Source organism: Camelina sativa, chromosome 11 (assembly GCF_030686135.1).
Source record: "Camelina sativa cultivar CO46 ecotype springtype chromosome 11, ASM3068613v1".
In the NCBI taxonomy this organism is placed as follows: Eukaryota; Viridiplantae; Streptophyta; class Magnoliopsida; order Brassicales; family Brassicaceae; genus Camelina; species Camelina sativa.
In genome coordinates this window covers 46,707,322-46,729,878 of record NC_141890.1, presented here as the reverse complement: position 1 = coordinate 46,729,878, position 22,557 = coordinate 46,707,322, and the positions used below count along the sequence as shown (strand labels likewise).

Sequence of the window (22,557 nt, the reverse complement as noted above, 5' to 3'; positions counted from 1 at the left end):
ATTTAAGATTAAAGATAAATAAATGTGTAATAAAAAGGAAAGAATAATGTTGGTCCACACTATTTATTTATTTATGAGAGAAATATAAATACAAGGACGCGAAATTTTATATTAACATCTTAAAAGCCTCTCTCTCAATTCGTTAAAAGAGTTCTCTGGTCTCGTCTATCGCAAACCCTAGGTCATGGCTGGGATGTACAATCAAGACGGCGGCGGAGGTGCGCCTATCCCGTCGTACGGTGGTGATGGATACGGCGGAGGCGGAGGTTATGGAGGCGGTGATGCTGGATACGGAGCACGCAGTTCCTCTGGCGGAGGTGGTTACGGTGGCGGCGGACGCGGTGGTTACGGTGGCGGCGGCGGTAGAGGAAATCGAGGTTTGTGTTTGAGATTGTTCCAGATCTGATTGATATACCCTTACGATTTCTTTAGTTTTCTTCATTCTTAACGTATTTGCTTTTGTTAACTCTTTATTTTCTCACAATCTGTTGGGTGATTCGATTTAATTCAGGTGGTGGCGGTGGTGGATATCAAGGAGGAGTCGGCGGCGGAAGAGGTGGTGGTGGCAGGGATGGTGGCGGCAGAGATGGAGATTGGCGTTGCCCTAACCCTAGGTAATGATTGCATTAATATTCGGGATCCATCATTCTTTATTTCTATGTAGTGGAATTGGATTAGCTGTTGAATTATTTTTCTGGAAGTATGTTTTGAAGTTGTTTACCCTCAACACTGTTTGTCTAGTTGTGGGAACGTGAACTTTGCAAGGAGAGTTGAATGTAACAAGTGTGGTGCACCTGCTCCTTCTGGTACTGGTTCTGGTGCTGGTGATCGTGGAAGTGGTGGATATAGCCGAGGTGGAGGTGCTAGTGATCGTGGCGGTGGCCGTGGAGGTAGAAACGATAGTGGTAGGAGCTATGAGAGTAGTAGATATGATGGTGGAAGTAGGAGTGGTGGTAGCTATGGTAGTGTTAGTCAACAGAGGGATAATGGTTCGTATGGTCAGGCTCCTCCTCCTCTTGCAGCTATTCCATCATATGATGGTTCTGGAAGTTATCCTCCACCCTCGGGGTATGGAATGGAAGCAGTTCCCCCGCCTTCAAGCTATTCTGGTGGCCCCCCTTCTTATGGTGGTCCAAGAGGGGGTTATAACAGTGATGCACCGAGCCCTGGTGGTCGGGGAGGTGGCTATGATGGTGGTAGTGCTCCTCGACGGCAGGAATCTAGTTATGTAGAAGCACCTTCTGAAAATCGCACCCAAGTCAAGCAGTGCGATGCGGATTGTGATGATACTTGTGATAATGCTAGAATATACATCTCTAATTTACCTCCGGGTGTGACAACTGATGAACTCAAGGATCTCTTTGGTGGCATTGGCCAAGTAATTACACTGGTCTTTTACTTCTGTTGTGTTTTATCATCTTGGAATAAGCTTTTTCCTTGCCATGAATTCTTGTTTGTGTACATGTTTGTTGGTGTACTGATTGGGTGCGTACTTTTATGTTGGATTTATTATAGGTTGGAAGAATTAAGCAGAAGCGGGGTTATAAAGATCAGTGGCCCTATAATATCAAGATTTACACTGATGAGAAGGGTAACTATAAAGGTGACGCCTGTCTGGCTTATGAAGATCCTAGCGCTGCACACTCCGCTGGCGGCTTTTTCAACAGTATGTGTTATAGAACTGCTGTCTAGCTTTTAAATTGTTTAAAAGTTCTGTTTGGTGAATGGTGGTGGAATTTTTTTGTAGATTACGAAATGAGAGGGAGCAAGATTAGTGTAACGATGGCAGAGAAGTCTGCGCCCCGTCCTCCTACCTTTGACCAGAGGTAGCTGTCCTGATCTTCTATCAGCACTTAACATTTTTTTTGTTGCCATTTAGCTGTCACCGCTACTCCATCGTATTGATTTGTGTGCTGTAGTTGTTTAAGGTTCTTAGCTGTATAATTTTGGTTGGGAATATGAGCTTTTGCTATTCTAAAAGTTTGTGTTCCTTGTCTCTAAAGACTTGGTTACTAATGGGGATTTGCTTTGTACACTCATCTGGGTCTGGCAGAAAGGGTTAGGAGTTCGTTATATCATCAAACAATGCCTTATATCTATGTTCATGCCATAGTCATTATATCTATATGTAGTCAAACATATCTTATAACATTTCGCTGTGGATGCTTTTAATTATGAAGAAGGATTTTTTGCTCATGCTAGCTTCTAGTATTTCCCCATATAAGTTGCATCTTTAACTGTAGGTTATCCATGCATTATAAGACTCGCCCTTGTTGTGTTTGGTCACTTCATTTTCAATGGTCTGTGTCTGATATAATATTGTGGTCCTTGCAAAACTTTTGGGAACTGCGCAGAGGCGGTGGTAGAGGAGGAGGGGGTGGCTATGGTGGTGGTGGGGGAGACAGAAGAAGAGATAACTATGGGTCAGGGCCAGAAAGAAACCACCATGGGGGAAACCGGTCTCGTCCATATTGAGAGAAAGAGAGATCAATGAATCAGCTGTTATGTGTTCTAAGAGTTTTGTGTGTGTTGAGGGGGGAATTTTAGTAAAATGTTGCGTTGATGTGGGGGGAAAAATGTTCTATGAATCATCATATTGGAGAAACAAAAAAAAAGAGGTAGGTTTTTTGTTCACTTTGACCTTGAGCAAAATTACCCCTTTTTCTCTCCCTACTTGTTCTGTTTCTTTTGGGATCTATTATTTATGCACTTCCGGTTTATCCTTTCTTTTTTTATGTTATGTTTTTCTCAATGTGAAATTTTTTGTTTTTGTTTTATTGAAGGAAGCTGATAAATTAACTGCAAAATGCATTGCAAAATTGGTGCTATGATGATTTCAGGTGAGTGTCATTCATCTTGATTTACTTCTTTGTTCGCCAGAAGTCTCTTCCTTTCTTTTTTTGTTTGACTCTGTTAAACGCAAACAAACCAGTCATATGTTTTCATATTGTATTGTGTATGCATTCATTTAGGCAAACACACTTCCCTTTACAGTTCTTGGAGTTACTATATTTATTCTCTCAAACTTCTTTTATAGAAACATATGTTCCATGAGAAATGGCAGCAGTTGGGGATTGCTAGGCACTTTTGTCTAATATGAAGACATTTCAAAGATCAACTTGTTGATTTTTAGTGCTAACTCACTCGCCGAGGCTATATTTACAAATGAGTGGCCTTGTTTTGGACAAAAGACAAGTTTTTGATATATAGTTCTATCACTCTTTGCACAAAAAAAAAAAAAAAAAAGTTCTATCACTCAATCTAGATCGCAAAGGCTAAAAAGAAGGGTGTCCCGTAAAATTCTATATGTATTTATGCCATGAGCGACATATAGTCACCAAGAATCTTGCAGTTGATGTCTGAATTGGATCTGGTTGACCCGGCGGGATATGATGACGTTGCAGAAGAATATTTTGGTTTTTTTCCACGTGAGATTTCCCAAAGTTATAACTTTGAATTTGTTTATGCCCTTGTTATTTGGTTAAAAATGTGTTATCAATTCTGAGAAGCCATGATTTTTGGGTTGGTGCCGGATTGGCGAACCCTTTAGGCTAATCTGTTTCCTTTAATGAAAATATCTGAAGATTTTTGGAATTTGTCTTCTACATAAGCTTTCAGTTTGATTCTAAATGCAAATCTAAATAATGAACCAAGAATGAAAATAAAAATTCCCAAAGCAAAATGTGAATGGAGATTATGTTAAAAATGTGGCGAGACGAGGAACAAAATCCACGAAATTTGGAATCCCCTAACATTTGGTCTTCAAGATTCCCTTTTATCATCTCTCTTAACACATATATGGTACCAAAACCGGAAATTATACAGAAAGAGTAGTGGACTTCTATTAAGAATCAAGCACAGATTTTACAACTAACCTGTAAGACTGTAACTCTTGACTCTTAATTAACTGTCTAGATGTGTAAAATCCAAGTAGACCATACTATTTTACTATCCACTTGTTCTCAAGATCAAATTGACCATACTTGTGATTTTAATTTCTCAAATTCTCCACAACAACACTTCCTTACAATTTAAATTTCAGCTAGGTGTTTATTATTTATTACAATTCAACATCTGAAAAGTGAAAATATGGTGAATGAATCTGATGTCTCCCTGTTCTCTTATATAAAAAGCTCAAAATATTACATACAAATAATGATAAACCTTACCCATTACCATCGCTTGTATACAAGACGCTCAACGGAGCTGGGAATGAAGTAGGATATATACACACAAATAAGCAAGAAGAAGCTATGGAACTCAGGATGGATAGCGCCAACAACCATACATATGTATATATGCAAACATACAAATGTTGTTGAGTCATGGCGCTATCCCTCCTGAGCTTTACAGCTACTTCTCTACTACTCTACCTGCTTATACATATGTGTTTCAATATATGTTGTAATGTTAAGTACTTAGTGAGAGAGGAGCTTGACCTTGCTGTATTTATAGTCAGTCTCAACTCAAGTGTCCCCAAGTTACATATTTCCAAATGGTCCCCCAATTTAATATGTTCGGCACTTTTAATGCATTCCCATACCCACATTAATAAATGTATTATTCACTAACAAATAGGGAGGTGAGACAGAGAGAGAGAGAGGGGGATAGTTAATACATTAACAGGGCAAATGGTGGAGAGCGTTAAACCTAAATTATAGTTTAAGGTTTATGAATTATCGTTTTAGCTAAAAGTACATATAATAAACGTTAATCATAAGGTCAGTGGACCATAGGAGAAACTGTCGGACTATTTTTCAATGAATTACGTCTAATTATATAGTATATTTGTGCGTGACTGCATAAGATACACTTTTGTGCGATATACTGGTAGTGTAAGTTTTGTTTTGTGGACGACGACCCAAACTCAGGACGGCCACAAGTCTCCGGTTAGACAAAACTCTGAGACATATTTAATGATCGTTTAATGAAAATGTAGGAAAATATAAGGATAAATGAAATACTACTAGTAATATTCCGAGTTTGTGGAAGAACGCAAAAACCGGTGATGCATTCAATATTGAGCGTAGGTGGGATCTCCATTTCTCTTTTATTTCAAAATTTATTATTGACTATTGTGTTAATGTTATCATTTACAACTTACAAGAAATAGGTATATGTCCACAACAACAACAACAACAAAATTTCATCAAAAGTTATCCATTTTATGTAACAAATGTGATATATATTTTTTGCTTTTTCATGAATATCAACTTTATTTTTTATTTTTCTGTGAACAAAATACTTTGTTATAAATGGGTTTACAAATTTTGAATAGTGTTTAAATGTGGAAAACGTATTACAATTATGAAAATAAAAGGCATGCATGAAATGTAATTTAATATCTAAGAATTTTAAAAACTTATCTTCAAGAATTAGATGCATGGGAGTTTGTGTTAGCCAGCTACCACGGCCGTACCTTGCACGTCCCGGTCCCTTTATGATATTGCTTCTAAATTCATCCATCAATTTTACATTTTTATCAACTAAATATGCGTCCTATAGAATGGAGAGAGAGTAACACATTTATTGCATAAGGAGTATAGCAAAAATGTAAGGAATGAAGTGAGATTGACCTCACATGTGATTCTTGATAACATAGCAAAGATGAAAGCTAGGATTTCTGTTTTAGTTTCTCATTTTTTCCTCTATAATTTCATATAAACATACATATACCATATATTTTAAAATCTTAGGAAAATAGTACAAGTAAAATATATTTCTGGTTCTTAAACTAGCTAGTATAACAAAAGTATAAAACAAATCGTTAAAGTGCATTTTCAAGAAGGGAGCGTCTGTAATTACAGAGTGAAAGATATAGATCGCAATTCATGACGTAGGTATATAATAACATGCACAAAACATTTATACGGTAAGTATTTTCATGTGACGAAAACTCATAATAAGAAAATAAGGAAAAAAGTGAATAGTAATCGAAAACTAGAATTGATCCCGAAATGACGCACGTCCACATCTATCGAAAACGAAAACATGAGTCATGGATCTAGTGTTTTCTCTCTCACTCTCTCCATCGATGAGCATTATCGTGATCTGAGAGAATAGCGTACGTATGGTTAGGTTTTTCCCAAGTGATGACAGGATTGTCCTGCCTGCCCGCTTTGGATTCTTGCCGGGGAATCCAACCACCGCCGGAGAGGTCGTCAGCAGTCGTGTCTTCTCCGCCAGAATTCCAGTGGTTTGCCGGCAGATTCACGATAAGCAACCGTTCGGAATGTTCAGAGGCGAAAATGGTATGAACTACACATTTTCAACATTTTTGATTGAAGCAATACTCATCATTTTCTTCATCAAAGCCGTTTACTTCAACCTTCGACCTCTTCGTCAACCTCGTATAGTCTGCGAGATCATCGTTAGTCTTCGATCTTATTGTTTTATGTGTTTTTTATATAGATCATAATATATATATACATTGTGGTGCAAATTAATATTGAGAAATATGGTTGTGTGTGTGTTTGAAGGGTGGAATGGTGATAGGACCGTCCATGTTAGGACGAAGCCGAAACTTCAATTACTATCTTTTCCCACCGATTGCGAATTACATAATTGCAAACTTGGGACTGTTGGGATTCTTTTACTTCCTTTTCCTCACAGCTGCAAAGACGGACGTTGGGGAAATCTTTAAAGCACCAAGAAAGCACAAGTACATTGCTGCCATCAGTGTTTTGGTGCCGATTGCTTGCGTGGGAGGCACGGGTGCTGCCCTAAAAGACACAATGGATGAAAGATTGCAAAAGGCTTCGTCCATTGGAGGGGTCACGTTCGCCTTGGGTTTCACGTCATTCCCGGTCATTTACACTGTTTTGAGAGACATGAACCTTCTCACCTCAGAGGTGGGCAAGTTCGCCATGTCGGTGACTCTCCTTGGAGACATGGTAGGGATCTACGTGCTTGTTTTGTTTGAAGCCATGACGCAGGCTGACGGAGGAGGAGGAGCATATTCTGTTATCTGGTTTCTTATATCGGCGGCCATCTTGGCCGCCTTTTTGCTTTTGGTTGTGAAACGTAAATTTGATTGGATTGTCGCCCAAACGCCTGCGGGAAGACTCGTGAACCAAAACTACACCGTCATGATTCTCATGGGTGTCCTTGTCTATGCTTTTTTCACTGACATGTTCGGTATGGCTATAGCCGTAGGACCTATTTGGCTAGGGCTGGTGGTGCCTCATGGCCCACCGTTGGGTTCGACGTTGGCAATTCGGAGCGAGACCTTTATTAATGAATTCTTAATGCCTTTCGCCTTTGCTTTGGTGGGACAAAAAACCAATGTCTACTTACTTACCGACGAGACTTGGCCCAAACAGGTCTCTCCTCTCGTCTACATGAGTATCGTCGGATTCGTTACCAAGTTCATCTCCTCCACTGCCGCTGCTCTCTTCTTTAAAGTCCCCACCAGGGACAGTCTCACGCTTGGCTTAATGATGAACTTGAGAGGTCAGATCGAAATTTTGCTCTACTTGCATTGGATAGACAAACGTATGGTAGGGTTACCGGGTTATACTGTCATGGTTTTGTATGCAATTGTGGTCACGGGTGTAACAGCGCCAATCATCAACTTCCTATACGATCCCACTCGGCCGTATAGAAGTAGCAAACACCGCACAATTCAGCACACTCCTCAGCACACCGAGATGGGACTGGTACTTGCAGTCTCCGACCACGAAACCTTCACTGGCTTGGTCACCTTTCTCGACTTCGCCTATCCCACTAAAACTAGTCCCTTGTCTATATTCGCAATCCAGCTGATGGAACTGGCGGGGCGTGCACAACCGTTGTTTTTTGAAAACGAGAAGCGAAGGAAGGAGGAGGAGGAGGAAGAATATGAGATGGAAGAGGAAGAGTCTGCGCGTACGAGGAGCAAGCGAATAGACCAAGTGCAGAGCGCCTTTAAGCTGTACCAAAAGAAAAGAAGCGAGTGTGTGACGTTGTGTGACTACACCGCCTATGCTCCAAAGCGTCACATGTATCAAGATATATGCGAGCTTGCCTTGAACAAGAAAGCAGCTTTTATTCTCTTACCTTATCAGAAAGAGCGTCTTCAAGACGCAGCCCTTACCGAGCTACGTGACTCCGGTATGCTAACTGTAAACGCAGACGTCTTGGCACACACACCCTGCTCTGTCTGTATCTATTACGAGAAGGGAAGACTTAAAAACGCCGTGGCTCGGTCATCCATGGACCTACAACATAGGAGGCAAGAGCCGTACCGTTTTGTGGTTCTGTTTTTAGGAGGAGCTGATAACAGAGAAGCTCTGCATCTGGCAGATAGGATGACGGAGAACCCGGACATAACCATGACGGTGGTTAGGTTCTTGGCGTACAACCACGAAGGAGAGGACGAGAGGGAGAAGAAGCTAGACGATGGGGTGGTGACGTGGTTCTGGGTCAAGAACGAAAGCAACAACAGGGTTAGTTACAAGGAGGTTGTTGTCAAGAACGGTGCTGAGACGTTGGCTGCGATTCAAGCAATGAATGTCAACGACTACGATCTGTGGATAACCGGGAGGAGAGAAGGGATCAATCCAAAGATTCTGGAAGGGCTTTCTACGTGGAGCGAGGACCACCAGCTTGGAGTCATCGGAGACACCGTGGCTGGGAGTGTTTTCGCCTCGGAGGGTTCTGTTTTGGTAGTGCAGCAACAAGTGAGGAACCAGAAGGGTGGTGATGGTTTCTTGAACGGCAAGTTTGATTACAAGAGTTTAGTGTCCCCTTGGTCTTGGTCTCACTCTCACAATTGATTTTGTTAGTTAGTACCATTTCTTCATTTGATTAAAAACGAGTTGTAGAATCTGCATTATTGGTAAGGTTTTGCTTTTTATTTTGTATCCAAATCGATAGACGAGTTAATAAAATTCCAATATAGAAGCAGCTAATTAGCTTAGCTGATCCTGTTTCATTTTTTTCTTTCAAAATGTATTTAAACAACATCAATCAATCTCTGTTCCTGTCATGAATGTATTCCCAAAATGAAATAGCCAAGAAAAGCAGTGATCATTCTCTTAAGTGTTTGTCATTATGATTCAAGATCAAACATGGGACATCTGTTGTTTGACCGTTTCAAGTTGCTTTCTCTTAGATTCACAGATCTGGAGAAACTCACGGAGGACTCTTTGTTGTGCCATGACTGTTTTACGTGCAGTATCTGCCGTGTTCCACGACTTCAGTGCATCAAAGATGCGATTTCCAACCTCTGATTCTTCGCAGGATGCGATGACACTCTCTAAAACCCCAAGAATCTGTCCCGGTCCTCCTGCTGCGCCTTCTGCTCTCTTCAGAGTTGACAGAAATCTATCCACTTGATCATCTTCTGGACTGTCCAGTTGATTCAGTATCCAGTTAGAAACTTCTTGTATTGTGTTGCATAGTGACTGTATAGAATCTTTGATTGTTTCTGACATGGGGGAGGAAGATAATTGATCTGAGTGTTGATGATTTTTCTTCTTCTTTTTCCCAGATGGGAGAGACGACTGGGTGCAGGCCTGAATAATAAGACTGTGCCACGCCAGGGGTTCAGTGATGATCTGAACCAAGACCTGGACATCAGAATAGCAAGAACTCATGTCTGAAGATCCCATTGATCGGATTCTATCCAGAATAAGCCTCTCGAACAGGGAGTTCAACACATGCCAATGCTCGTGGGAACTTAGGCTCCAACCATTCCAAAATACCGCAAAATTCAACCAGTCCACCAAACTTGAACCGAGGCTCTACAGAGATGTTCCAACAAGGTTACTACTTTCTATAAGACCAGTTAAAATGAGTGCAGGTGGAAGGAAATAGGACTAGAAAAGCTAACCTCAGAAGTCCTTGCACCCTTTGAGATCTCTGTGATCATTTCTACAGCGTCACTGAGAGAACACCCCAACATTTTTGTGTATTCCTCTAGCAAGCACTCAAGTTCTCCACTGATTTTGGTGTCACCCTTAGACCCATTGGTTTCAACACTCTCCTTTAATGCAGTTGACGTGCACTGAATAGAGAGATATATCATCCGAGGTAGAAGGGACTTTCTCTGGATGGCTAGTTTCATATTTTCTTCACGATCTTTTTTCTATACACAACCAACAAAGACAATCAGTATTAGATTGCATCTCTCCCCAAGAAAAGATGTTTGGATATAGACAAACGTACCTCATTCTCTTTGGGACAGTAAGAAATTTCTTCAAACGGACCTACACATGATGATTGATATTAAGAATAACACCACAATCATAAACAACAACTAATGTGATGGATATACTGACCTAGTAGATAGTTTTTCTCAGGACAAGGTGTCCACCATGGACGTGTTTCCATATCTTCATTGAACCTCAGTGTCCTGGATCCAATTTCATTCGAGAGCTCCACAAGTTGAACTCCAGATTTTAAGTTTTCAAGAACACGCTAGACAACAAAAACACAGGCAACGTTAGATACATTAGAGGAACAAGTAACTGGACATATGGTAATTCACATGATAAGAACTTGAATGAATTACCTCTTCTTCCTCGATGCTGTCTGCGTTCTGTTTCAATTGCAAGACAGACGCTTCAACCCTTGCAGCATGGTACTGGTTTGAGTGCTGCAATCGTTGTTTGAATAGGACAAATTCGATAACCTGAGATTAGGAAATCCAGTTAAGTCACGACAGTAACCGGTTGCCCACAAGAATATGGTAATGACAATTTTGGAAGAGAAATCAAATTGTTTACTTTTGAGTAATTTCTATGGCGGTAAGCAAGAAATGTAAGGTCTGCAGATTCTCTCAAATGATCATCCATAAACTTGAGATAGTCTTTTAGGAGGTTACTTAAGTCCACCCACATGGGAGATTCCAACATTTGACGTAGGATATGGTGTGAAACTGTTTCCGTCAAGATGTTCTTCACATCAAGAGCTTTATACCTAACAGATAATAAACAAGTGGTTCAGTAAAACGAGCTGAATAAGGGTGTTTCTAGGCAAAACCAAGTAAAGCTGAGAGCTATGAATACCGTTCAAATGCAAGCGGAAGAGCACCAACATATGAATATATGTGTAACAGCAAGATCTTGTACTGCCAGACATGTCTGTGGAAACAAAAATTAATAATCAAATGGAGACCTACAAAAGCCATGTTGAATCCTTTGCCATTTAACACAGAAGCAGCAGGGAAAAATATGGTGTACTGACCCTCTGATGGTCAAGCCAAGCTCAAGAACCATGATAGCTTCGGCAAGATAGCAAAAATTTCGAGTTCTCCAGTATAGCTGGAAACAATAGTAAGGTTAATTAATATATAACAATCCTTTATGGAGTACAAGGAAAGCGAGTGTGTTGAACACAAAAAAAAAGTACCTGGACCAACATATTGCTAATCAAAGATAAAAGTTCTTCCCCAAACATGCTCTCTTGAGGGTCCAAGTCCTTAGAAAGAGAAAGATTTTGGCAGTATAACTTTGCCAGTTTGACAGCAGAGGCTTCAATTTCTAGATATTGGTGGGAAAAGGTCGAAATGGAAATAGATTCAGATGAACACATTCAAAGAGGCTATCACAAAAGAGAAACATGGCTTGTAGATTCGAAATTTAGTTTTATAAGCAGATACAAAAAGGAAATTGCATAAAAAGTATGAAGGTAAGAGAACACACCGTCAATAGGGAGCTCAAAAATGTTTCCCGTCAGTTCTTGGACTTTGAGAATAGTTGTTGTTTGACCAAGCACTTTGGTTGCTGATTCAGAAAAGGCGTCGGAATTTTTCACTAACATTCCCACAAATTCTTTCTTTTTATCTGGGGATAGTACATGTAGGTATGCTTCAACATCGGAGGCATAGCACGCTAAATGACCAAATCTGCATGCAAAGCGACACAAGATCAGAGGGATATAAGAATGAGTATGCTTTATTGATAAAAAAACAAGATCAACTCCAAAGGGTTTCATACTTATGAAAATATTGCAGTAACGATTCTAGTAACTTGTTTTCGTTCTTCTTCCCAAATAAGAACTTTCTCTTCTCAATCTCAAGTCCTGCCAAGTACGGACCCCTTAAATTACTATTCTCAGTGTCCATCTGTAATTTCAGCACCAAATCTGAAGCACTTGATATACGAGAATCAAACTGCATGGTGGAAAGGAAACAGATTACACATAAGTCAGAAATGCAGAGAAAAGCAAACGACGAATTGATACATTAAGCCAGGCAAGTGGGTAATATGATCACCATTTCTTCCGTAAGGTGAGAAAATTTGCATTCTATGTGCTTTGTTGGCTGAATTTGATCAATATTGTCAAAGTATTTCCAGATGCTGTCATCTTCAAGCAGACAGCCGAGATAGTGCAGGAAACACTCCCAATCATCTGGACTGCCAAGTGAAGAGAAATTCAATATTAGCATACTGGCATGATATGCACAGGCCTGAGATATAGAAGCAATCAAATAACCAATCGGATATCATACTGGAAACATTCCCAACTCTAAAAACACTTGAGGCTTGAGATGCTCATTCCTTGAAAACATACCTCAATTCTAAGATTTTTTTATAGACATCAACCGCAGCAGAATAGTCATTTGCCCTAGCAAGGAGTCTCCCCTGTCAGCTTAAAGTGAGAGCGTTTGTGTGAGCATACAGAAACAGACTCCGTATTCTAATTAATATATATATATATATATATATATATATATATGTAGATCGATAGTTCAACCTAAAACTAGGAAAAATGTACAATTTATGTGGTCTACGGATAATATAATACAAAAAGCATGAAGTTTAGTGGTCTTTCCGGCCAAAAAGCCGTAAAACCTACCTGTATCCGTAGTTTATCGACTTCAATCACCAAAAGAGATCCCAAATCTCCAGATAGGACTTCTAAAGCATCATTGTATTTGGATTGTTGTTCCAGCAAAGAGATATACACCATGAGAGCTGAAGATACAAGTAGAAGGAAGGCTGAAGAAATCTGAAATAGTTCCACAACTTGTACGGGAGAAGAAATTGGTGGAAAAGTAATTTTACCTTCTGGCTCGTGCATACTATGAGAGGCAATGTGCTTCTTAAGTAAACCCTCAGCCAGAAGCAACAGCTTCTCCCCACTCTTATCGCATAGCACCTGTAGAAAATCGTCACAACTGTATGCAACAGAAATACCAAACTGGTAACAAAAAGAAGGAGAGGAAATGATTAAGGCAGTACTTGTAATTGGATGCTACAAACTGCCCAAAGTAAAAACCTTTCTTCTCCGGCAAGTTTGTACATTTTCATGGCTGTCTGTCAGAAAGCAAGACATAAGAACAGAGGGATAAAGACTGGTACCAGAACAGAGGAATATAGACTGGTACCAGAAGCCAGAATAGTGTTCATCCAACAGAAAGACCAACCTGTTGCTGCTTCACAAAAGAATATTCACGAACATAGCAATTGAAGAGCCCCATCATAAGCTCCAAATTATTAGGGAATTTGCCACAGGCATGAGCATAACAACTAGTAGCCAAGTCCACTGATACAAAATTTTAAACAAACGTATCAGATATATATATATATATATATATATAACCAAGAAGTTATACAACACAAAGTATCAAGTTCTTCTTTTAAACGAGTGCACTTACAATGATCAAGTCTCTGCAATACGATTTGCAAGGTACTGAGAGTGAGATCATCCATCAACGCTAAATCATCTTTATACAAAAGCTCTTTAGCATCCAAACAAACAGAGAGTGCCTCATCTTGTTTCCCCATTCTCTCATGAATTAGAGCTTTAAGAGCCTGTTAATGCAACAGCATTCCAATCAGATTAGAGAAAGAAGAAAACGAAAAAAAAAAAAAAAGCCAATGATGATGGTGTTCCACTTACTAAAGCATAAGGTGATTTAGGGTACTTAGAGAGAAGCGCAGTGACGAGCTTGAGAGCATTTTTGAACTGACGAGAATCAATTGCATCCCAGATGGGTCGAACACGGCGCTCCGGTATCCCACCCGCTAACCCGAATTTGGAAGACATCTCTTTTGGAGAAGAAGATAAGAGTTTTGTCGGGAAACCACCTTTTTCGAAAGTGTCTTATGAGTTGTTGTTTGACCTTTTTACACACACAACTCAGTTGCAGTTAAACTCACGATCAGGGGGAAGCTCCTCTGCAAGCTGCTAAACTAGAATACTAAACAAAACCTAATCAGCCTGTTTGGTTGCGGCTATATGGCTGTCTCTGTCAAGGATCAAGAATTTAAAGATTGGGTTTCTTAATGGGCCTTTACTAAAGCCCTTTACGTTACCTCAGATATAGACAGATTCTTTATCACGTGTCACACTCATTGGCAGATTGAATTAGATTTAGACGAGACTTTTAAGCCACCATATTCACGTGCCACCCCTAATCCGCCACGGTGTGCACGTTAGTCGCCTGCTCCCACAGTCCCCACCTGCGTATTTTAGCCACTCCGGTTTCTTTTAATGCTCGATTAGCCACCGTCGCTCAGCGTCACATTTCAGGGGATCTCCGTTTTCTTCTTCCCCCAAAAATCATCAAACCCTAATTTTCTGTAAATTCTGATTTCGATTTAGCTTTAGTATCTTTACACCGGAGAAGACGAAATGATGGGCTCGGAGAATGCCGATGGATTCGAAGAGACCAATCTCAATGCGCAGAGAGAGGAAATGGAGAATCTCGACCTCGGAGTAGATGGCGACGCCGGCGGTGATGATCCTCTAAAGAAAAGCGTTGTCAACGGTGATACATCGAACTCTGGCTATCGTAGCGCTATGTCAACAGTCTCCAACGTGCGTGACCCGCTCTCGCCGCCACCAACTGTCATGATTCCGGCTGATTCTGATCCACTCCTTGCGCCGCCGTCGTCTTATGAAGATTTCCGCAGTTTCGGTTCTAAGCCGATCAGCAGCGAGAACTCCTACATCGAGCCTCCATCTTATGCAGATGTTATCTTTAGTCCCTTTGATGAGAACTCGGATAGTGAGATTAACGGAGCAGAGGATAGTAGTCTTCATAGTCAATTCTCAGATTCACTATCGAGATCTCCTTCTTCAAGCTCGGATTACATCAAGATCACTGTATCGAACCCTCAGAAAGAGCAGGAGACTTCAAATTCAATTGTTGGAGGAAACACTTACATCACTTACCAAATTACGACCAGAACGAATCTCCCTGACTTTGGCGGCCAATCGGAGTTCAGCGTGCGAAGAAGATTCAGAGATGTTGTCACATTGGCAGATCGATTGGCTGAGTCGTATAGAGGGTTCTGCATACCACCGCGTCCGGATAAGAGCGTCGTAGAGAGCCAAGTAATGCAGAAACAAGAGTTTGTGGAGCAGAGAAGAGTTGCGTTGGAGAAATACTTGCGCAGGCTAAGTGCACACCCTGTGATCAGGAACAGTGACGAGTTGAAAGCATTCCTTCAGGTGCAAGGGAAGTTGCCATTACAATTGAGCACTGATGTGGCCTCTAGGATGTTGGATGGCGCGGTGAAGCTTCCAAAACAGTTGTTTGGTGAAGGCGGAGCCTCTGCAGTGCCAGTGCATGAGGTGGTTCAGCCTGCAAAAGGAGGTAGGGATCTGCTGAGATTATTCAAGGAGCTGAGGCAATCAGTGTCTAATGACTGGGGTGGAGCAAAACCACCAGTTGTTGAAGAAGATAAAGAATTCTTGGAAAAGAAGGAGAAGATGCATGATCTTGAGCAACAAATTATCAATGCCTCACAGCAGGTAAAACTTCATCCTTGTTTGTTGAATTATGCATTATTCTGTCAGTATGTAGTATCCTGCTTGGAACAAACCCTTTTGTGGATTCTTTTTTGTAGGCGGAATCCCTTGTGAAGGCACAGCAAGACATGGGGGAAACCATGGGTGAACTGGGATTAGCATTCATTAAGCTTACCAAGTTCGAGAACGAAGAAGCTGCTTCCAACGCCCAAAGAATCCGTGCTAATGATATGAAGAATTTAGCCACTGCGGCTGTAAAAGCAAGCAGATTTTATAGGGAGTTGAATTCCCAGACTGTCAAACATTTGGTAATCTATTGAACTACTAAAATATACAGTTGCCTCATTGCTATTGATCAAATGAAATAAAATATAAAGATTTGATAGATAATCTAATATATAATGACAAAAGAAGGTATAATTACAGCTTGCACTCTTGAACTTAATGAATGAAAATAAATGATTATTATGATTAAGCAATTGACAGATTTCTAAAATCTCCTGATGCTTAGCGTGTATCCTCATTGTAGACTAGTGAACTTTCGGCTTATATATGGAAAATTTGCTGGCTTCTAGCTTCCCTTATAGCTGTTCTTGTATTTGAATTGTTCATTTCAGGACACACTCCATGAGTACCTTGGCATGATGATGGCTGTCCAAGGCGCATTTGCAGACAGATCTAGTGCTTTACTGACAGTGCAAACTCTTTTATCAGAGCTTCCTTCGCTGCAAGCAAGAGTTGAAAAGCTAGAGGCCGCATCTTCAAAGGTTTTTGGCGGTGACAAATCAAGGATCCGGAAAATAGAAGAGTTAAAAGAAACCATCAAGGTCACTGAGGACGCAAAAAATGTTGCCATCAGAGAGTATGAGCGGATCAAGGTATTCAGTAATAACTCTATGCATATCACAACTTGCACTGATGTACGGACACAATATGATTTTTTTGGTTGTGCTATGTGTAAATTTGTATCATTGCAGGAAAACAATCGATCTGAGGTTGAGAGGTTGGACAAAGAAAGGCGTGCAGACTTCATGAACATGATGAAGGGTTTTGTTGTTAACCAGGTACGTTATAATAAATATGTAGCTCATAACCATTAGAAGGATGAAACCTTATTGCCCAGTAGAAGTGTGTCTGTGTAGAATCAGTGAAGAATGGTAAAGAGATTATTAAGGTTAAGTAGCAAGTGTGTGATTCCATTCTTAGTGAGATTTTAAGAGTGGAGAAGTTGATAAAATTGAATAAAAAGAAGGCATTCATGGGTCTCTTGTAGGCAAGGTGAATGCTGAGTGCTTTGAATGATAATGCTGGTCAAGAGGGAATAGGAATACAGAAATATGCTAATAAATGAGTAGAGTGCAGTATGTGAAATAAAGAGTTGTGTTCATGGGTTGTGGATGCAGGTTGGATACGCAGAAAAAATGGGCAACGTCTGGGCTAAGGTTGCAGAAGAGACCAGCCAATACGATAGAGAGAAGCAGAGCAGCTAACAAAAAGGAAGAGATAAATAAAGTGAACGAACGATGTTCATTTTGGGCATAACCATACCAAATCCATGTTTGGCACAGAATCACATTGCGTAATAATTGTTGTCAAAAAGTGTAGTAGTTTCCTTTTTCATATGTTGTATCTATCTGATAGAGTTTGGTAAAACGTTCTTCTTTGTTTTTCGTTAGTTGCTGTAAATTAGTTTTTCTAGAAGCATCTCTGTCTGACTGCATCTGCATTGACCTCATATACCCATTGTTTTCACTTTTCACTTTTCTGGTATATGCCGCAAAAGATATATGAGTTTGGTAAACGTTCTTTCTTTGTTTATTTGAGTTGCTATAAATTAGTTTTCTAGAAGCATCTCTGACTGAATTTGCATTGACCTCATAGGTCAAACATACCCATTGTTTTCTGGTAAGCCGCAAAATATATTCTTTCCTGGAAAAGTTTTAGGGAGTTGATAGAGGGACAAATTGAACCATCAAACCACCAATCATACTCATAAACCGGCCGGTTTTATCCTGAGGAACCGAGACCAATGAGGCGATGACAGAAAAGTCTCGAAGACGTCAATATTAACGAAAGCGAGAGATTTTCACAAAAAGACAGCAGAAATTATCGCAATATTACACGCCCGTGCCATTTTTCAAACAACGCGTCCAGGTCAAATATCACGTCTGTCTGTCTTAAAAGAGGGTAATTTCGTCACTTCACAGAGGTTTCTTCTTCTATCCATCCAGTCTTCTTCCTTGCTTGGAACTTTCTTCGTCTTCGATTCCTTGCTTTCCCCGCCGATCTCGCTTTGTGTGACCTTTTTTATTTAGTAGTGACTCTTAGAGATTTCAGAAGAAAAAAAAAGCTCAACACCACACTGGTTCACAAAATCATGGCGGAGAATGGTGAAGAGAAGTTACTTGCTGTAGCCCGTCACATAGCCAAAACACTTGGCCATAACGAATCCATGGCCGATGATATCTTACAGATCTTCTCCAACTTCGACGGCAGGTTTTCCCGCGAAAAGCTCGCCGAAGGTCAAGCTGGAGAAGATGGATCCGGAGTCGCTGTACTCGAACGAGCTCTCAATTCCATAGACGTTCAGATCTCTCGCTTCGTTGCCGCGGATCAACCTATCTGGGCTGATCCTTCCGATTCAGCTGCTTTTCTCGACACGATCGATGAGTTAGTTGCTATCATCAGAGAGTGGAGTCCCATGGCTTCTGAGAAACCAATCGGCGTCTGTCTAGCACGCGCCGACGATATGATGCAGCAAGCTATGTTCCGCATCGAAGAAGAGTTCAGGTCGCTTATGGAGCGAGGAGCTGAGTCTTTCGGACTTAATCCTCAGGGAGACGCTGGTGCGACGATGAACCATCGTTTCGACTCTGAGGAAGAAGATGACGACGACAGAGATTTCCACAACGGTGACGATGTCCAGATCCCAGTGGCGCAGCCACTCACTGACTACGATCTTATCATCGATGCTCTCCCCTCGGCGACTATCAACGATCTTCACGAGATGGCTAAGCGTATGCTTGGCGCTGGTTTTGGTAAGTCGTGCTCTCATGTTTACAGTGCTTGTAGGAGAGAGTTTTTAGAAGAAAGCATGTCGAGGTTAGGTTTACAGAAGCTGAGTATTGAAGAAGTTCATAAGATGCCTTGGCAGGAGCTTGAGGATGAGATTGATAGGTGGATCAAAGCTGCTAACGTCGCTCTTCGGATCCTTTTTCCTAGTGAACGTAGACTCTGTGACCGTGTCTTCTTTGGTTTCTCCTCTGCTGCTGATCTCTCGTTTATGGAGGTATGTCGTGGCTCTACCATTCAGCTTCTGAATTTCGCGGATGCTATTGCTATAGGAAGCAGATCACCTGAGAGATTGTTTAAAGTGCTTGACGTATTCGAGACGATGAGGGATTTGATGCCTGAGTTCGAGTCTGTGTTCTCGGATCAGTTTTGCTCAGTTCTTAGAAATGAAGCAGTAACCATTTGGAAAAGATTGGGAGAGTCGATTAGAGGTATATTTATGGAGCTTGAGAATCTGATCAGGCGAGACCCGGCTAAAGCTGCTGTTCCTGGCGGTGGTCTTCATCCGATCACTCGTTACGTGATGAATTACCTACGTGCAGCCTGCAGGTCCAGGCAAACTTTAGAGCTAGTGTTTGAGGAGAGCAATGGTGTCCCTTCTAAAGATTCAACTCTGTTGACTGTACAGATGTCTTGGATCATGGAGCTTCTAGAGAGTAACTTGGAAGTGAAATCCAAAGTGTACAAAGATCCAGCCTTGTGTTATGTGTTTCTGATGAACAATGGGAGATACATTGTTCAGAAGGTGAAAGATGGAGACCTAGGATTGCTCTTAGGAGATGATTGGATTCGGAAACACAACGCTAAAGTGAGACAATACCATATGAATTATCAGAGAAGCTCATGGAATAAGATGTTGGGGTTGTTGAAGGTGGACAATACAGCGTCAGGTATGAACGGTTTGGGGAAGACTATGAAGGAGAAGCTGAAGCAGTTCAATATTCAGTTTGATGAGATATGTAAAGTGCATTCGACGTGGGTAGTGTTTGATGAGCAGCTGAGAGAAGAGCTAAAAATCTCACTGGACAGGCTTTTGGTACCGGCATATGGGAACTTCATCGGAAGGTTCCAGAACCTTGGAGACATAGGGAAAAACGCAGACAGGTACATCAAGTACGGAGTTGAGGACATAGAGGCGCGTATCAACGAGCTGTTCAAAGGCACAACCACGGGAAGAAAATGAAGGTAACAGACCCGAATAGCCACTTGTTCTTTGTAACGAACCACCTGCTGATTACCAATAGCGAAGTCTTGCAGAGGTGGATTTGTAACATGTATTTGTATCCTTTTAGACAGTTAGCTCAGCTCTGTTGTGTTTTGTAATGTTATATTGTATTCGAATCACGTTTTTTTGTCATTGTAAAAAAGAGAAAACAGTTGAAAAAGATGATATGGTCAGAGACTTCATTCATACTGCGATAACCCTGTATTTATCAACATGTAATGCTTTTCCTTCTATCAAATAAAGCAAGAAGCTCTAGAATGGAGGCTAGGAAACAACATGTTCTAAGGCCTTTTAATCTTGTTTTCTTTCAACCTTAAACCTCGACTATTTCTTTATTTTGCCAATTCTCCATAATTGTATAACTGATCACCAAAATACAATAACCAATATCATCAACCATGAAATCAAGAGCTGCAGCCATATCCAGACAAGTAGAAATGCAAGATAGTAGAAAACAGGAAAGGACACAACGACGATGTTTGAAGGTTTTTTTCAACCCTTGAAATAAATAATGTAACATAAGTTTCAAAACTGAGCAGAGAACCGAAAGAAACGAAGTGAGTCTAGGAAATATGAGACGTCTAAAGAAGCATAATAAGGAACTGGAAATCACAAAATTAAGCAGCCTGTTGACCAGCGAGCCTCTTCCTGGCCTCCTCAATGATAGTCAGCTTAATACCTTTACCCTTAGGAAGAGACACCCACGGCTTTGTTCCTTTGCCAAGGGTAAACACATTCCCCAACCTTGTTGCAAACTCATGTCCAGTTGAGTCTTGGATGTGGATTGTCTCAAAGCTTCCCTTATGCTTCTCACGGTTTTTAATGACACCAACACGCCCTCTGTTTCTACCTCCTGTAACCATCACAACATTACCAACATCGAATTTGATGAACTCCACAATCTTGTTGGCCTCAAGGTCGAGCTTGATGGTGTCATTGGGCTTGATGAGCGGGTCAGGGTAACGGATGGTGCGACCATCATATGTGTTCAGGTAGGGAATGCCCTTCTGCCCAAACTGGATCGATCGGACCTTGCAAAGCTTGAACTGCACAGGGAGAATTAAAGAAGAAATATTGTTAAAACACATATTCTATTAAGGTCAAAGCATCAATCTAAAAGAAAACACTAAACAATGAGAAAAGGAGGCGCAAACCTTAGCTTCCTCATCCCTGATGGAGTGGAGACGGAAACGTCCCTTGGTATCGTAGAGAAGACGGAAGCTCTCATTGGTCTTTGGGATAGACACAACATCCATGAAACCAGCAGGGTAAGTCTTGTCAGTCCTCACTTTCCCATCAACTTGGATATGCCTTTGCATCAAGATGGAAATCACTTCACGGTAGGTAAGAGCATACTTCAACCTGTTCCTGATGATAAGGACAAGGGGAAGGCACTCCCTGGACTTATGAGGTCCTGAAGATGGTTTTGGGGCCTGTGTGTGACCATAAAAAAATGAACACAGTCATTCACAGAACTCAAAGAGAGATAAATAAATTGAATCAGCCAAGAAGAGACTAAAAAGACTTACAAATGCACCACCAAGTTTGTCAAGCATCCAGTGCTTTGGGGCATTGAGCCTCTTCAAATGCTTCTTCAAACCCCTCGCCTGTAAAAAAATAACAAAAGAAACGATAGAGCGGTATCAAGGACACTGCCAAATGCAAAGATTTGTCAATCATCATGACCTAGATCAACGACACATCTGAGATCTAAGGAGGTCAGATCTACGAACGACGAATACAATATCCGCAAATTATCGAATCAATCCAACTAAACTACTCTGAAGACAACTAAACTTCTCGGCATCACTAACACAAACCACCACCACGAGAATTGAGATGTAAACAACTACAAAAGCCAGAACAGAGAGATAGAGTAAGAAGGACGAACCATGTTTGGAGATTGCTAGCGTATCTCCGATCTGGATGACTTCTCTTAAGAAAATAGCTCCGAACGACTGGTGAGAGAGACAACGAGAAAAACCCTAATTGGCAGTTTAAATATGCTCTTCCATTCCATCTCTACCCTTTAAAACTATGTTTAGGGTATTACGGGCTAATCAACCAAAGGCCCATTCTATATATCTACTTGTTTGGATTTCACTATTTGATATTCTCTTTTTCTTGGGCCTTTTTGTTGGACCAACATCACTGTATTTATATTTCATGAGTTAAAAAAAAAAAATATAACATTTATATAACCAAAATAATAAATATATTTTTTGAGTATATAGCTTTGATACTTTTCCATCAACTCTGTATTTTGATAATTTTGAAATGTTAAACAAGTAAAAAAATTTAGTTATAAAGATTGAGGAAAATGAATCTTTGGCAAATCTATTTCAAAAAACAAATCTATTTTAAAAAAACAAATGTATTTCCTCATATGAAAGAATATTGTATTCATTTTATTCTAATTAACTTTAATTATTTTCTAATATCATACTCGTATGATATAGTTAAGTGTATACTAAAGGCTTGTTTTTTAATTATATATATATATATCATAAAAATGACATTCATTCTATAAAAACTAACATAAAAGTTGTTAAAAATGCATCACAATGTCATTG

At 40.5% G+C, this 22,557-nt stretch overlaps 6 protein-coding genes across 10 annotated transcripts; 4 read left to right on the top strand and 2 right to left on the bottom strand.

Annotated features, from left to right (window-relative positions):
* Nucleotides 1–58: 58 nt before the first annotated feature.
* On the top strand, nt 59–3,594 carry LOC104726419 (transcription initiation factor TFIID subunit 15b). Of its 2 annotated transcripts, XR_758033.2 has the most exons (8): nt 59–377; nt 512–614; nt 742–1,378; nt 1,516–1,666; nt 1,748–1,826; nt 2,355–2,618; nt 2,784–2,840; nt 3,038–3,594. XR_758033.2 is itself a non-coding variant. In XM_010445282.3 (6 exons), exons 1-6 carry the CDS (start codon nt 185–187, stop codon nt 2,473–2,475), a joined length of 1,284 nt encoding a protein of 427 aa, XP_010443584.2. In that variant the 5' UTR covers nt 59–184; the 3' UTR covers nt 2,476–2,723. The 2 variants fall into 2 exon arrangements, 1 of the variants encoding a protein (XP_010443584.2); XM_010445282.3 differs by lacking the exons at nt 2,784–2,840; nt 3,038–3,594 and having other exon boundaries at nt 2,355–2,723.
* Nucleotides 3,595–5,955: 2,361 nt separating this feature from the next.
* On the top strand, nt 5,956–8,916 carry LOC104726418 (cation/H(+) antiporter 25-like). The gene is made up of 2 exons (XM_010445281.2): nt 5,956–6,370; nt 6,480–8,916. The coding sequence occupies exons 1-2, from the start codon at nt 6,071–6,073 to the stop codon at nt 8,754–8,756; spliced, it is 2,577 nt and encodes an 858-aa protein (XP_010443583.2). The 5' UTR covers nt 5,956–6,070; the 3' UTR covers nt 8,757–8,916.
* Nucleotides 8,866–14,184, bottom strand: LOC104726415 (N-terminal acetyltransferase B complex auxiliary subunit NAA25). 2 transcript variants are annotated; one of them, XM_087471111.1, is made up of 19 exons: nt 13,831–14,184; nt 13,586–13,742; nt 13,355–13,473; nt 13,170–13,244; nt 12,993–13,086; nt 12,784–12,902; nt 12,499–12,569; nt 12,200–12,341; nt 11,922–12,097; nt 11,628–11,830; nt 11,335–11,465; nt 11,170–11,246; nt 10,992–11,066; nt 10,710–10,902; nt 10,496–10,615; nt 10,263–10,401; nt 10,150–10,190; nt 9,815–10,069; nt 8,866–9,725 (listed from the first exon to the last, which is right to left on the bottom strand). In XM_087471111.1, the coding sequence occupies exons 1-19, from the start codon at nt 13,975–13,977 to the stop codon at nt 9,045–9,047; spliced, it is 3,015 nt and encodes a 1,004-aa protein (XP_087327237.1). In that variant the 5' UTR covers nt 13,978–14,184; the 3' UTR covers nt 8,866–9,044. The 2 variants fall into 2 exon arrangements, with proteins under 2 accessions (XP_087327237.1, XP_087327238.1); XM_087471112.1 differs by having other exon boundaries at nt 13,170–13,240; nt 13,831–14,171.
* On the top strand, nt 14,113–17,488 carry SNX2A (sorting nexin 2A). Of its 2 annotated transcripts, XM_087471114.1 has the most exons (6): nt 14,118–14,335; nt 14,371–15,690; nt 15,786–15,995; nt 16,305–16,565; nt 16,665–16,751; nt 17,091–17,488. In XM_087471114.1, exons 2-6 carry the CDS (start codon nt 14,566–14,568, stop codon nt 17,175–17,177), a joined length of 1,770 nt encoding a protein of 589 aa, XP_087327240.1. In that variant the 5' UTR covers nt 14,118–14,335; nt 14,371–14,565; the 3' UTR covers nt 17,178–17,488. The 2 variants fall into 2 exon arrangements, with proteins under 2 accessions (XP_010443581.2, XP_087327240.1); XM_010445279.3 differs by having other exon boundaries at nt 14,113–15,690.
* A 23-nt stretch (nt 17,489–17,511) lies between these two features.
* EXO70B1 (exocyst subunit exo70 family protein B1) lies at nt 17,512–20,172 on the top strand. Of its 2 annotated transcripts, XM_087471113.1 has the most exons (2): nt 17,831–18,725; nt 18,842–20,172. In XM_087471113.1, exons 1-2 carry the CDS (start codon nt 18,573–18,575, stop codon nt 19,940–19,942), a joined length of 1,254 nt encoding a protein of 417 aa, XP_087327239.1. In that variant the 5' UTR covers nt 17,831–18,572; the 3' UTR covers nt 19,943–20,172. The 2 variants fall into 2 exon arrangements, with proteins under 2 accessions (XP_010443580.1, XP_087327239.1); XM_010445278.3 differs by having other exon boundaries at nt 17,512–20,172.
* A 288-nt stretch (nt 20,173–20,460) lies between these two features.
* On the bottom strand, nt 20,461–22,037 carry LOC104726412 (small ribosomal subunit protein eS4x). Its single transcript, XM_010445277.3, has 4 exons — nt 21,876–22,037; nt 21,514–21,591; nt 21,139–21,417; nt 20,461–21,030 (listed from the first exon to the last, which is right to left on the bottom strand). Exons 1-4 carry the CDS (start codon nt 21,876–21,878, stop codon nt 20,602–20,604), a joined length of 789 nt encoding a protein of 262 aa, XP_010443579.1. The 5' UTR covers nt 21,879–22,037; the 3' UTR covers nt 20,461–20,601.
* Nucleotides 22,038–22,557: the final 520 nt, after the last annotated feature.